Source organism: Silurus meridionalis, chromosome 6, assembly GCF_014805685.1.
Source record: "Silurus meridionalis isolate SWU-2019-XX chromosome 6, ASM1480568v1, whole genome shotgun sequence".
NCBI classification, from domain to species: domain Eukaryota; kingdom Metazoa; phylum Chordata; class Actinopteri; order Siluriformes; family Siluridae; genus Silurus; species Silurus meridionalis.
Window position 1 is genome coordinate 23,685,050 of NC_060889.1, and position 13,589 is coordinate 23,698,638.

The 13,589-nt window shown below is 36.5% G+C and overlaps 1 protein-coding gene across 1 annotated transcript; it reads left to right on the forward strand.

Annotated features, from left to right (window-relative positions):
• Positions 1–2,471: 2,471 nt before the first annotated feature.
• LOC124387243 (Fc receptor-like protein 5) lies at positions 2,472–10,309 on the forward strand. The gene is given in 12 exon segments (XM_046851474.1): positions 2,472–2,502; positions 3,752–3,787; positions 3,877–4,122; positions 4,253–4,525; positions 4,701–4,935; positions 4,937–4,971; positions 6,253–6,522; positions 6,627–6,944; positions 7,172–7,438; positions 7,619–7,867; positions 8,161–8,277; positions 8,626–10,309. Coding segments are annotated over 12 exon segments (2,109 nt in total). The 3' UTR covers positions 8,658–10,309.
• The last annotated feature ends 3,280 nt before the right edge of the window (positions 10,310–13,589 follow it).

Genomic DNA, 13,589 nt, shown 5'->3' on the forward strand with positions numbered 1-13,589 from the left:
TCGCCATTACTGACGCACAGACCTGAATAAACGGAGACACGCCCACAGTGCGTCTTCTTCGTGTATACAGAGGGTAATCCACCAATCCTACAATGCGATGCTGCTGTAAACAGGTTAGACTGTAGTCTACACTTCAGCCAAAATTAATTCATTAAAAAACGTAACGGGGAACGCGCCATACGATAACTGTAACGAAGTTACTTTATTTTTAAAAGTAACGCGTTACAGTATTAGTTTCTGTAAAATGCGTTACTGCCCAACACTGTATATGTGTATGTATGACCCGGCCCCTCTGTCAAATTTTAGAACCCATTGTGGCCGTGAGTCAAAAAGTTTGCCCATCCCTGGTTCAGACTGATGATGGCCACATCCAGAATGCAGTTATAGATTAATAAACAAACTTCATCTATAAAATACAGGATGCTTCTGCTGTATAATGATGTGTGTGTTTTTTTGTGGATGGAGAAATATTTTTTAGCTGATATATTATGTACTCTTGTTTTTCTGAAATCTACAGATGTCCAACATTGGAAGTTAGGGCAGTTTATAAATTTAACATTAAGGCTCACATGTTACAAATGTCAGACTCACACATTCATTCAATTACCGAATTTTCTGGACTATAAGCCGCTACTTTTTTCCCACGCTTTGAACCCCGCGGCTTAAACAATGAAGCGGCTAATTTATGGATTTTTCCTGGGTTTTTCCCGGTTTCACAAACTTCAAGCCAAAACACTGAGCCCCATAACATTAGACCAATGAAAATGCTGAACGGTTAAAGGTGAACCAATAAAATTTTGTATATTAAATCGGGTGCGCTCCCACTGAATCGGGCCACACCACATCATAAATATGGATGAGGTTCCTCTGACGTTTGACCTGCCGCTCACTCGGACTGTCTACAGGAAATGCGAATCATTCGTCACGATGAAACAACCGGGCATAAAAAAAAAAAAACGCACTTCACCTGTGTTCTGAGCTGCACGGCATCGCGAGAAAAGCTTCACCGGTGGTGATTTTTAAACGACGATGCCAAAAGATAAACTCTCGAGAGAAATAGTTATGAAAGGAAGGAGGAAGACTTGGAACAATGACTTTTTCGGTAGGCTACTGTTTAGATACAAGCCGTGTAACAGACAGTCTTTGGTTAAAGCCTGTGTAAAGTTCATTAGTTTCAGCGTATTTATGTTTAAAATAAAAATCTTTGTCAAATTCAGTGGGTGCGGCTTATATTTGGGTGCGCTTAATAGTCTGGAAATTACGGTATATATATAAATAGATTAGTGCTTATTTACCTAATGTTGGCTTTCAAGCTTGTTTAATATTGCTGGAGAATTTCTTCTCTTCTTCTACCTAAGGCGAGGAGGTAGTTGAGGGGATAAGACTTTGGATGTTAGATTGAAAGGTCTTCAGTTTAATTCTTCATTTTAATTACCACTGCTGGGCCACAAAGCGCTTAGTTGTAAATCACTCTGGATAAGTGAGTAAGTAAATATGTTTTAGAAAGTTTATTTTGTCCTCTGAAATGAATAGTATATTTGATTTTTCAAGAGGGAACATTGCTGCAAGTTTAAATCAGGTTTTACTAAATGTTTTTATCACGAGCCTTAATCAGTGTTCAGTTCTGACATAACAATGATATGCATATTATAAGATGCATTGTAGAAAAAAAACTCTTTGCATTGAGACACATCACCTGAGAACTTTTCTGGCAGGTGCAGTGTGAGTTTGGGAACTTGCAGTTCAGGAGAATAGGTTTGGTGTTTAAGTTGGCCAGGTGATGCTTTTGCTATTCCATGATCTGCCCATGTGCAATGAGGGTTTGATGAATGTCTTGACATTAAAGATCAATCAATCAGTCAGAAGGTAAAGTGGGAAGAAGTCAGAAAACCCAGAAAATAACAAAATGAACAGAAGAAAGACATGCAAAGCCCACACAGTTACCCAACCCCAAGATCTAACAATGGATGCTGGAACAGGGAGGTCATATGTGTGATCTGTTACCCACTGAACCACTACAAATTTTCACTTCTTCAGCTGTTTTATGAATAGTTCACGCAGACCACACACACAGTGCACAGCTGTGACTGTGTATCTCTGCTAGAGTCTCAAAAAATAATACATTATTTAGTTATAAATCATGTATTAAATTGAAGATACACTGTGCATCTTTTCATTTATTAAAGAATTTCAAATCTCACTTATAAAAGAATATTGTTAATAAAATAAATTTGTCATTTAAGTATTTTACAAAATGCAAAACTGTCTTGATTTGTGAAAGATCTTATTCTTGTGAGAGGATGCATGGGAAAGTAATGTTCTGTAAATTGCCCTTTGCAATAGTTTCTAAAGACATGAATGTAGGGTTATATAAAAATATCCCATCTACCAGCATTAGAAGGAAGTGTTTCTGTGTGCAAGAAGACAGAAAGTACTCAACTGATCAGTCAGTCATTCCTCAGTATCTCAGGATGGAGCTCCGTCCACTCCGTGTGATGATCTGTGAGTAAAATTAAGTGGTTGGGATTAAATGTGTTCAAATTAACTTTAATAACTTGTGTGATGAGGATATGTTAAAGCATTGTCTGGATTTTAACATGATCATTACATTGTGTTAGTGTAGATCCGCATCAGCTGTGTCACAGAAATACTTTTATTTTGGTTATTGTGGTTGATGCAGATGCAGGTATACAGGTGGGTCTAAGTGTATTTGTTCTCAGTGACAGTGCTGCTAGTTATCAGACATGCTATTTAAATGTGACTAATGTCTTTAGTGTCTCTGTCTAACAATATAGATGCTGCACCACTGAATCCAATTTTATGTTTTATTCAAAATGAAAAGTGTTTATGTATCTAATTAATACATTTTAGTACTTTAAATATATATATAAAAAAAGTGCAAATAAATTGTTTTTTTTTTCACAGCAGAAGTGTTCATCTTACACTTATAACTGATTTATAACAGACTTCTTTGTTTTGAGAGATGCAATTTGCAGCCTTTGCTGTTTTTACCACATTGCTTTTGACATGTTCAGAGGAGGGACATGGGGTATATCAGTAAAATAATGCTGAGAATGGAGCCGCCAGGAAGGAGGAAAAGAGGAATGCCAAGAAGGAGGTTTATGGATGTGGTGAGGGAAGATACTCAGGTAGTTGGGTTGAAAGAGGCAGATGTAGAGGACAGGGGGGGTATGGAGATGGATGATCACTGTGGTAACCACGAATGGGAGAAGCCGAAGGAGAAGAAGCACAGTCCCAGCCTGGATCTTTTCATTATCCTGTACACTACATTTCCACAAGCTTCTGCCCCTCACCGCATCATGTCAACTGACTGTTTTGAAGCTGTGTCATGTTTTCTGTAAACGCAGAGCCAGCGCACAAGTTTCAACTTGCACCGCATTCATTGTTTTGTGTTTATGTCTGTCACTGTCTATCACTCTGGTTATAGTTATCTTCTTTCTATTCCTTTGTATTTTGTGTTTCATTTTTTTATTTTTATGTTTATATGTTCTTACTTAGGGGAAAAAAAAAAATTATAATCTTTCTGTGCCTGCATCCTTCCTCACCTTATTTATATGAAAATAGCTTTTTCTAAACACCATTGATTACTGAAAGAGGCAGATTTAATGTATTACTTGTAGCTGAAGTGAAATTATAGATTTTTTTGCAGTATAAGACATTGTTCTCTTTTTTGTTTTTCAAAAAGAAATAAATCATTAACATCATGTTCTCTTTTTCCCTTCCATTTTAGTGCTTATTTCACTGATCCGAGGTGAACAAACTCAAGGTGATATATATGGTTGTGTTTGTAGGTTGTCCTGCAGAATATCAGATATTTACACTGACACTGTGTGTTTTGCTTTGTAACTTTTCCAGCAGTTAAACCAGTTCTGTCTGTGCAGCCGAGTTCACCCCAAATATTCAGAGGAGAGAACGTTACACTCACATGTACAATTGTAGGACCACTGCACTACTGGTACAGAGATGATGTTCACTTTCACACCTCTTTTTCTCATGTCTACACTATAAAAATTGATCAGAGTCACAAATATAGATGTTCTGGGCTTAATGGTAAAATGAAAAGGACACCATGGAGTGATGCAGTGACTCTCTCAGTGATGGGTACATGTCTGTTTATACACTCCTGTAACATGCACTGATATACAATAATTACAGATTACACTGATTCAATATCAGATGGACAGAGAAGGGTGTGTTTGACTGATGTGATGCTTTTGTTGTAACTATACAGAGAGACCAAAAGCTGTTGTCACTCTGAAGTCTGATGGACAGATATTCAGTGGCGAGAAAGTGACTTTCACATGTGAAATACAAGAACATACAGACACTGAGTGGACGTACAACTGGTATAAAGATGATGTCCCGATTCTGTCTTACAGTGAAAATGGGAAATATGCATTTACTGCTTTAGAGTCTGACAGCAGTAAATACAATTGCAGCGGTCAGAGAAAAAGCGACTCTCAGACCTCAAAGACCAGCAACGCTGTTACACTCACTGTGTCAGGTGTGTGTGTGTTACATAATTACATGCAATAAGTGTATATGCATACAATAAGTTATGGCAAAAGCTTTTATATGGTGTCACTAACAGCATGTTTCTGCCTGTACTAGTGTAGTAGTGATTATTATTAACACTCTCGTAGCAACACATGAACTGTATGTTTAATCTCCGCCTACAGAAAAACCTGAACCTGAACTCACATCAGACCTTAAAGGAGCTGCACTGACAGGAAACTCAGTGACTCTGTACTGTACACTGAAGCTGCAGTCTGCTGGATGGAAGTTTTACTGGAGCAAAGACACACAGAGACGTGAAACTGAGACTGAAACACACTTCTACACCATCAGATCAGTTAGTGTCTCTGATGGAGGTCAGTACAGGTGCAGAGCTGGAAGAGGAAACCCAGTCTACTACACACTACAGTGATGCACTCTGGGTAAATGTTACTGGTAAGTCACTGTTAATATTAAGACGGCCTCACACATGTTTTTCTGAACACACATTCATATTGTGTCTGCGCAATGTTTGTAGGAGACACACACGGAAAATTAAGTATTGAACACTACCATTTTTCATTTTTCTCAGTAATCATATTTCATATAATCCACTCAAGCAAAGAAATCAAACCTTAAATGTTGCCATAAATTATGTGCAATAATTTGAAATGACACAGGGAAAAAATATTGAACAAATGTAGAAAGAACAAGAAGGGAAAAAGGCATGGAAAGCCAAGGCACCAGCTGAAATGAATCAGTAATTAGAAAGCAGGTCTTCCTGAACTCTATTCATTCACTGCAAATGATCCAAAATGCAGCTGCACGACTTGTGTTCAATCTGCCCAAGTTCTCCCACACCACCCCACTGCTGCACTCCCTTCACTGGCTTCCAGCAGCTGCACGTATCAGATTCAAAACACTGATGCTTGCCTACAAGGCCAAAAATGGACCAGCGCCATCTTACCTCAGTGACCTCATCACATCTCGCACTGCACCACGAAGTCTGCTCCAGCACTGCTCGACTGGTACCACCTTCTCTCAGAATGAGAGGCAAGTATACTTTAAGGCTTTTTTCTGTTCTGGCACCGAGGTGGTGGAATAAACTTCCCCTAGATGTCCGTACAACATCTTCAAGTGACGACTGAAGACCAACCTCTTCTTGAAACACTTAAATTAGCACTTTCCAAGTTTGTAGATTTCAAGAGTTATATTTATATTAAGTTTATAATCTGGCATACCAGTGTCTGCTAAATGCCGCAAATGTAAATGTAAATGTAAATGCAATCTTTGCTGGGACAAAGGCCGGGGTCTGATCAACTATGGCTGGTCACCTGGGCGAGGGTTTCTCAGAGGGGTTTTAGAGGTGCAGTCATTTGTATACAGGGAAAAGCCAGTGAGATCTTATCATGTCTTAGATGTCCTTAAATACTGGGTGGCACGGGTAAACGGTAAACCCCATCGAACCGGAAGTACGCGTTGCGAAACCGGAAATGTGCGCCGCGAACCCAGAAACCTTGTCAAAGCAATGCTCAAAAATCACATACCAAGGCGACCCAATACTTATATATTTATACAATATTTAATACATTTATATAAATATTACATGCTGCAATAAAAACGATTGCAGCAAGTTTATTGACTTATTTTATGATAATATTAAATATTGTATATGAGTATGTATGTAATTTGTATTGGTTTGTGTTAATACTACTACTTTTTTTTTTTTTTTTTTAGAGAATCTTAAGCCCGTGGTGATCATAAAGCCTGATAATCATGTGTTCAGAGGAGAGACTGTGACTTTCAGATGTGAAATACAGATAGGAGGAGACACTGAGTGGCAGTACAACTGGTATAAGAATAATAACCCATTATACCACAATACACAGGAGTTCAGCCTCAACTCAGTTATACATGAAGACAGCGGTAACTACACCTGTAGGGGATTGAGAAGCAGTGACACTCAGATATCAGAGATCAATGATGCTGTTGTACTGACTGTATCAGGTGTGTGTGTGTGTGTGTGTGTGTGTGTGTGTGTGTGTTGTTTTACCATATTATTAATTATATGTAACAATGTTTGCTTTTTTTTTTCATTTGTTGTCCATCAGAAACAGCAGAGGCAGTAGTCAGTGCATCTCCACAGAGTTGGCTGACTGAAGGAGACTCAGTTACTCTAAACTGTGAGATTAAATCCTCCTCTACAGGCTGGACATTCAGCTGGTACACAGATGTTCTATACAGAGACAGTCAGGGTTCCTACAGGCACAGACCAGAGCTTCTCTCAGACAGCAGCAGAGGATCTGGAGGCTCCTACACTCTCAGTTCTGTTACTCTGAACCACACAGGAGTTTATATGTGCAGAGCAGTGAGAGGAGAACAAGACTATTACTCACAGTACAGCAAACAACAGCCACTGTGGATCACTGGTGAGAAATAAAACAGCAATATTGAGGTTGTGCGCGTGTGTGTGTGTGTGTGTGTGTGTGTGTGTGTGTGTGTGTGTGTGTGTGTGTGTGTGTGTGTGTGTGTGAGTGAGTGAGTGAGTGAGTGTTTGATGGATTTTTTTGATGCATTTTTCAATGCCATGATGCATACCCATATGTGCTACATTTTATCCTATGACATGAATTGTGAAATGAAATGTATATTTCAGGTGAATCTCCTCCAGTGTCTCTGATCATCAATCCCAGCAGAACTCAACACTTTATTGCTGACTCTCTCTCACTGAGCTGTAAAAACCAGAGCGACTCTACTGGATGGACAGTGAGAGGATACACACAAAATGAGACATGGTTTGATTGTTCGCCAGTTTCAGGATCTACATGTAACATCAGCTCCCTCTCTCCATCACACACTGGAGTTTACTGGTGTCAGTCTGAATCTGGAGAATGGAGTAATCCTGTCAACATCACAGTGCACAGTGAGTCTCCATGTAGTGTGACTAATTGTTTGCATGATATCAGGTAGTGGTGTTCAGTGTTTGCTGCAGCTATAAATTATGGTTACATTTTTTTCCCTGACTAAACATATTTTGTATTTCTTTTTTTTTACTCTTTCTGAAATCATTCTTGTTAAACATTTTATTTTCTTATTCTTACAGATGGTGATGTGATCCTGGACAGTCCTGTGCATCCTGTAACTGAGGAACTTCCTCTGACTTTACGCTGTTTATATCACAATACACAGATCTCAGACTCTGGTATTGATTTCTATAAAGATGATTCAGTTCTCCAGAATCAGACTACAGGAGAGATGATCATCAGTAGTGTGTCAAAGTCAGATGAAGGTTTCTACCAGTGTAAACACCCAGAGAGAGGAGAGTCACCGAAAAGCTGGATTTCAGTCAGAGGTGAGAAAATATTTAATTTATTGAGTGAAGAATTAAACCTAATACACTACTGTAAGGTGCCCCAAAGCCACTCATTTCACAAATTATAAATCTAAATATATACAAGCACATTAATATAAACCTGTGATATTAGTTCTTTCAAGAGTTCCATATTTCTGTGGTATAAAATTAAAAATCTTCAACTTTTTACAGTTGCATGTACAATTTGTGTTCATGCAAATCTTATATTTATTACAGATTTACACAATTACAAAAAATTATAATTATTATTTCTCATAATTACTTATCATCAGATCGCTCACATGCAAAAGCTCCAGGGTCAGTGTTCAGACTGATCAGCAGTCTAGTGACCGTCTCTGTGTATCTGCTGCTGTCTGTCATTGTGGCAGTAAAATGTTACAGAGCTCAAGGTAAAAACATTTTCATTTATTTATTTATTTTTACTTTTTTTTTTTTTTACAATGAACATACTGTTATGCCATAACAAGAGAAGAAAACATTTTCACTTTATCAGAAATATTTGACTCAATACTGCAATTTTATCTGAACATTTCCACAATATATATTTTAGAGTTAGAGTTACTGTAGTAAATATTTGTTGCATTTATTGTTCATTATAAACACAGCTTTATTTAAAACACATTTTTATTGTAATAACCAATAAGATTTCTCAACATTTAATCCATACGTACCTGTAATAACTTGAAATGTAAAAACTGTAATATCCTTAATGATTTAATTCTCTTTATTTTTGACAGTTCAAACTGACGAAGGCAACATCCACAGCTAAATACATTTAAAGAAACTCCATCTATATGAAACAGGATGTTTCTGCTGTACTATATAATGCTGTATATACTTTTTTTGTGGTTGGAGAAATAATATTGTTTAGTTAATATATTACGTATTTTCTAAAAAACCTTGTTTTTCTGAAGTTAATGGACCTCCTCATGTGTAACAGTGGGAATAATGCACTTTGTGAACTCAGTATTAAGGCTTTCTTTACAAATGCTAGACTCCATGCATTTTGTTGCAATTAACAATAGAAAAACAGTACAAAACTATTACTTTCAGGACTCCTTTTTTTATCTTCACTAAAAATAGTTTGTAATGACATTGGCTGTATTGGAGGAGTGACATCGGGGAAGTTCATTAATAAATACACTCTTCAGGACTTTGGCAAACAACTAATAATTTGTTTTAGACAAATGTTTCAGATTTTGACTTCTCAGTCCAGAGCACCTGCTAACATTTTTCTGCACTACAGTTCCTATGTTTTTGTGCATAGTTGAGTAGCTTAGGCTTCTTGACGGAGCTACAGTATGGCTTTTTGAACATAATTATTTAATGAAGACATCTTCTGGCCAAACCTCTCCAGACAGTACATGGTTGTACTTGTTTCCCACTGGTTTCCATCAGTTCTTTGCTGATGGCATTGTACGTAAGTAGGCAGTATGTGTCATCTACTGCATTAAGTTTCTTTGGCCAATCACTGCATCTAAGGTCCTCAACATCTGTTTATTTGTGCTTTATCAAAATAGTCTGAACAGCACATCTTTAAATCTTTTGTCTGCTTTGAAATCTGGTGCAATATATCTTGTTGCTGTGCTCAGTCTTTCCATGGTGTATGATCTGTGACATGAATATGTTATTCACAACCTCACCCTAGTAGTGGAGTTTGGTTGTTCCCGTTTTAAGCCTCCTACACAGCTGTTTCTATTTCATTTAATTATATTTGAATCTATATTGTAATGTAGACTCAGACGCAGGTGCAGTAGAATCATAAAGACAGTCTAAAATATAAATGATGAACAGGTAGTTCAGTCCATGAGGCAAACAGGTCCAAGGAACCCAAATAAAGGTGGATACACAATAAATCACTGAACAGCAAAGACAAAACAATGGCTTGGTATGCAATGGAGAATTACAATACTTCGCACAGATATTAGCATTACAATGACTTAAGAATACTATAAACATGAAGTGTCCTTTGAACTTTATGTGCTCAAGAACCAATACAGGATCCCCCACCTTTTATGTTTGAAAGCATCTCTTACAATATTTTTCACATCTGCCTAAAACTTGCACTGTAATAAACATAAATTGATTTTTGTTCTTATTTACTTAATGTTGGCTTTTAAACCTGCTTAGTATTTAATAAAGGCAAATCCCTATTCTACCCAAGGGGAGGTGGCAGTTCATTAGTTAAGCATTGAATGTTGCATTGAATGGCCTTGAGTTTAAATACCAGTGCCTCCATGCTACCACTGCTGGGCCCATAAGCAAGGCCTTTAATCCTCAACTACTCAGTTGTATATTGCTCTGGATAATAGACTCGGCAAAATTTATTTTTATTGGTATTTTATAATTAAATACTTTCACTGTTTGTGTGTGTGTTTGTGTGTAGTGCAGCTTCTTGATGGTCTTCATCAAGCCATGAATGTGTCCACAACTGAAACTGCAAAGTGGACAATTTATTGTGTATAAAATCTAAAATCTACCATCAACGTGTGTGTGTTTATTTAAAAAAAAATCCCATGTGGGATGCTATGAGGAAATATAATGTAAAAATGAAAAACTACACTGTATGTATATATATAAAAAAAGGAATGTGTGAAATTTGTAAAAACCTTGTAAAAACAATAGACCAGTCATGATTAGTGATGCTTCTGTAATCTGTAATTTAATAAATATTTTTAAAACATAGTTTAATGTAAGTGAAGTTGAATTAAAGTGTAATTATTAACTTAATCCTCAACTTCACAGTTTTTCTAAAATAATACTATGTAATGTAGATAGTTGTTCATCTAGTGTAGAGTATAAAATCCACCATCTTCAGGATTTGTGTATTGTTTTGGTTGTTGACTGTATTTCTGTATTAAATATGAGAAAATGTTTTTAAGGAGCATTATGCTGTATTCTTCTGAGCATAAGCTACGTTTTGGTAAATGGCAATCCTTTTGTTCTAATTGACTCTGGAATGCCCACAAAATTTTCATTGATCATGTGTCCACACTGAAATGCTTCAACCTTTCCATCAGGCTGCTGCAGACTCGGTGTACCAGGTTGCATGTCTTTAGGTGGGAAAAGCCGGTATTCCTTTATTTGTCATTGATGATCACCTGAGATCCAGTGTCCTGCACAGGCACACCTTCAAAGGAGCAGTCAACCATACATCTTGGGCCATAGAGTTTATCCAATTTTTGCTGCAAAGAATGTGGCTGGTGTAGATGGTAGCTTTAGTATGCTATGATTCAAGTCTATTTCTATAGTACTTTTCATAATGGACATTGTCTCAAAGCTTTACAAAATGTAAGAGGTATAGTGTAGGAAATATAAGTGTAGTACATTTTTTGAATGTGCTCTTCTAAAATATTTACCACCTTCTTCACACAGGTGCAGCAGCTTCTCTTTAAACTCAATGGCTCTGAATAGAAAGTCCCTTCAGTAATATTTTCAAGGTCTCTCTTGATATTTTTAGCAAATTGCATACCCTTAATCCTGGGCTGAAGGCTTTTATTTCTGCTTCAATGATGTCTGATTCAACATGGCTCCTTCTCAATCCTGTATCCACCTGGTGCATCAGATTAGTGAATGACAATTTGTCCTGTTGTCCACTTTCACCAATCTGGCCACATCATTTGAAATCTCTCCTCACGGTGACTTCAGGTGCAAGACCAATACTGTAAATGCTTGCTGCTCAATGGCCTATTTTGTCCTGCTTTACCCTCCTTTCCTTTAATTCCACTCCATCATCTTTCTCCATCATCATCATTTTATCAATTTTCTGCATTCAGCAATTCTGAATAGCTTTGCTGTAACTCCACCTCATTCACTACATCATTTTTGGCCTGAGAGATATCTGTCATGGTTGTATTATTGCCACCATTTTACGCTTTCTCTATCTCAAATCTGCACCTCAATGAAAGTTAGCAATGAACACATATAGTGCTTTGCTACGTCTTCTTACTCGTTATCAATTAGCAGTGGTCTTAGATGTTTTGTTTTGTTTTGTTTTTTGTCAAGGACCCTTTAGGCTATATAGACATGGGGCAGGGACCCCTGATACAAATGTCTCAAACATAGCCACTGATTTAATAGAAACCAATCATATTATGCTAGTCATATTATGACAATTAGAACTATGTTGTTGTTATAGTGCATAAATCATTGTCTGAATATTTTCATATATTTTCAAATCTTTTAAAAAGATTTATGTATCATAACAAGCATATATTTTGCAATTAAAATAACAGTTTAAGTTGACAGTTGTCTTTTATTTTAATAGATTTGCAGCTTTATACATTTTCCTTTTACCTTCAGATAGACTATTGACTATTGGTTTTATGAAGTATTCTACTTTTTTGAGATAGTGAATTGGTGGGTTTTTGCCAAAATCATCACAGTTAAAAGAACCAAAGATTAAACTACTTCAGTCTGTGTGCACTGAATGTATTTTATACAAAGTTTCACAATTTGAGTTGAATTACTGAAATAAATGAACTTTTTGATGACATTCTAATTTATTGAGATGCACCTGTATATATAGTGTTATATGTATAACAGATATTGACAGCAGTACAGATTAAAGTGTCCCAGTGTAATTGTCATTGTGGTGACCATGTGCTGGTATAAAAGTGAAGCTGTGCTGTGTCAGTTCAGAGTTAAAGTGACAAGTAAAAGTGACATTATTAGTGTTTAAATATATATACAAAAACCTGTGCAAACATTTTTGCCATATTCAAAGAAATTCTGTAAAGTTAAAATAATGTAAAATGCAATCAAGCAAACTATAAAAAGCAATAAAAAGTTAAATAAGTATTTGTCATGATAACATTAGAAAATATTGTTCTTAAATACAATGTGTGCAGTTTAATATAAAAATAGTGACTGGTATCATGGATCATATAGTATTGTCTGAAAGGTGTTTTATTGTGTAATATAATGCTTTTTTCTGTAACATTTAATTTTTCTCTTGAAATAGTGGTGTTTGGAAATAAACCAAAAACAGCCAATATATAAACAAATATGTCTACAACAATATAAGAAACCAAATATAAGGTGCACAATACTTGAATACAGTAAAGTTTAAAAAAAATGCAAAATATTGGGATTGCAAAATATATCTACACATAATTGACTTTAGGTTAAATTATTACATATGCACTGCATTATCACTAATTATTTGGCTAATCACAGTAGTATCAAAACTGTATTAATTGCAGTGTGTTAATAATATGATTATGTTTCTGCAGAGAATCCTAAGCCTGTGGTGATCATAAAGCCTGATAATCATGTGAATTCAGATGTGAAATACAGGAAGAAGGAGACACTGAGTGGCAGTACAGCTGGTATCAAAACAGCAAGCCACCCTACAAAGTTCATGAGTTCAGCCTCAACTCAAAAATGAAGTCAGTAATGAATACAGCTGCAGAGGGGAGAAGTGACAATCAGAGATCAGTGATGCTGTTATTATTCCTGTCAGGTGTGTGTGAATATTTGCTCATGACTGCTTTTTCATTATTTCATTAACAGCATGTCTCTGACTGTATTAGTGGTAATGATGATTAACACTCTGGTAGCAGCACATGAACTGTGTTTCATCTCCATCTACAGAAAAACCTAAACCTGAACTCAGATTTACCTGCACTGATAGGAAACTCAGTGACTCTGTACTGTACACTGAAGACAGATGATCCGCTGTGGCGATCCCTAACAGGAC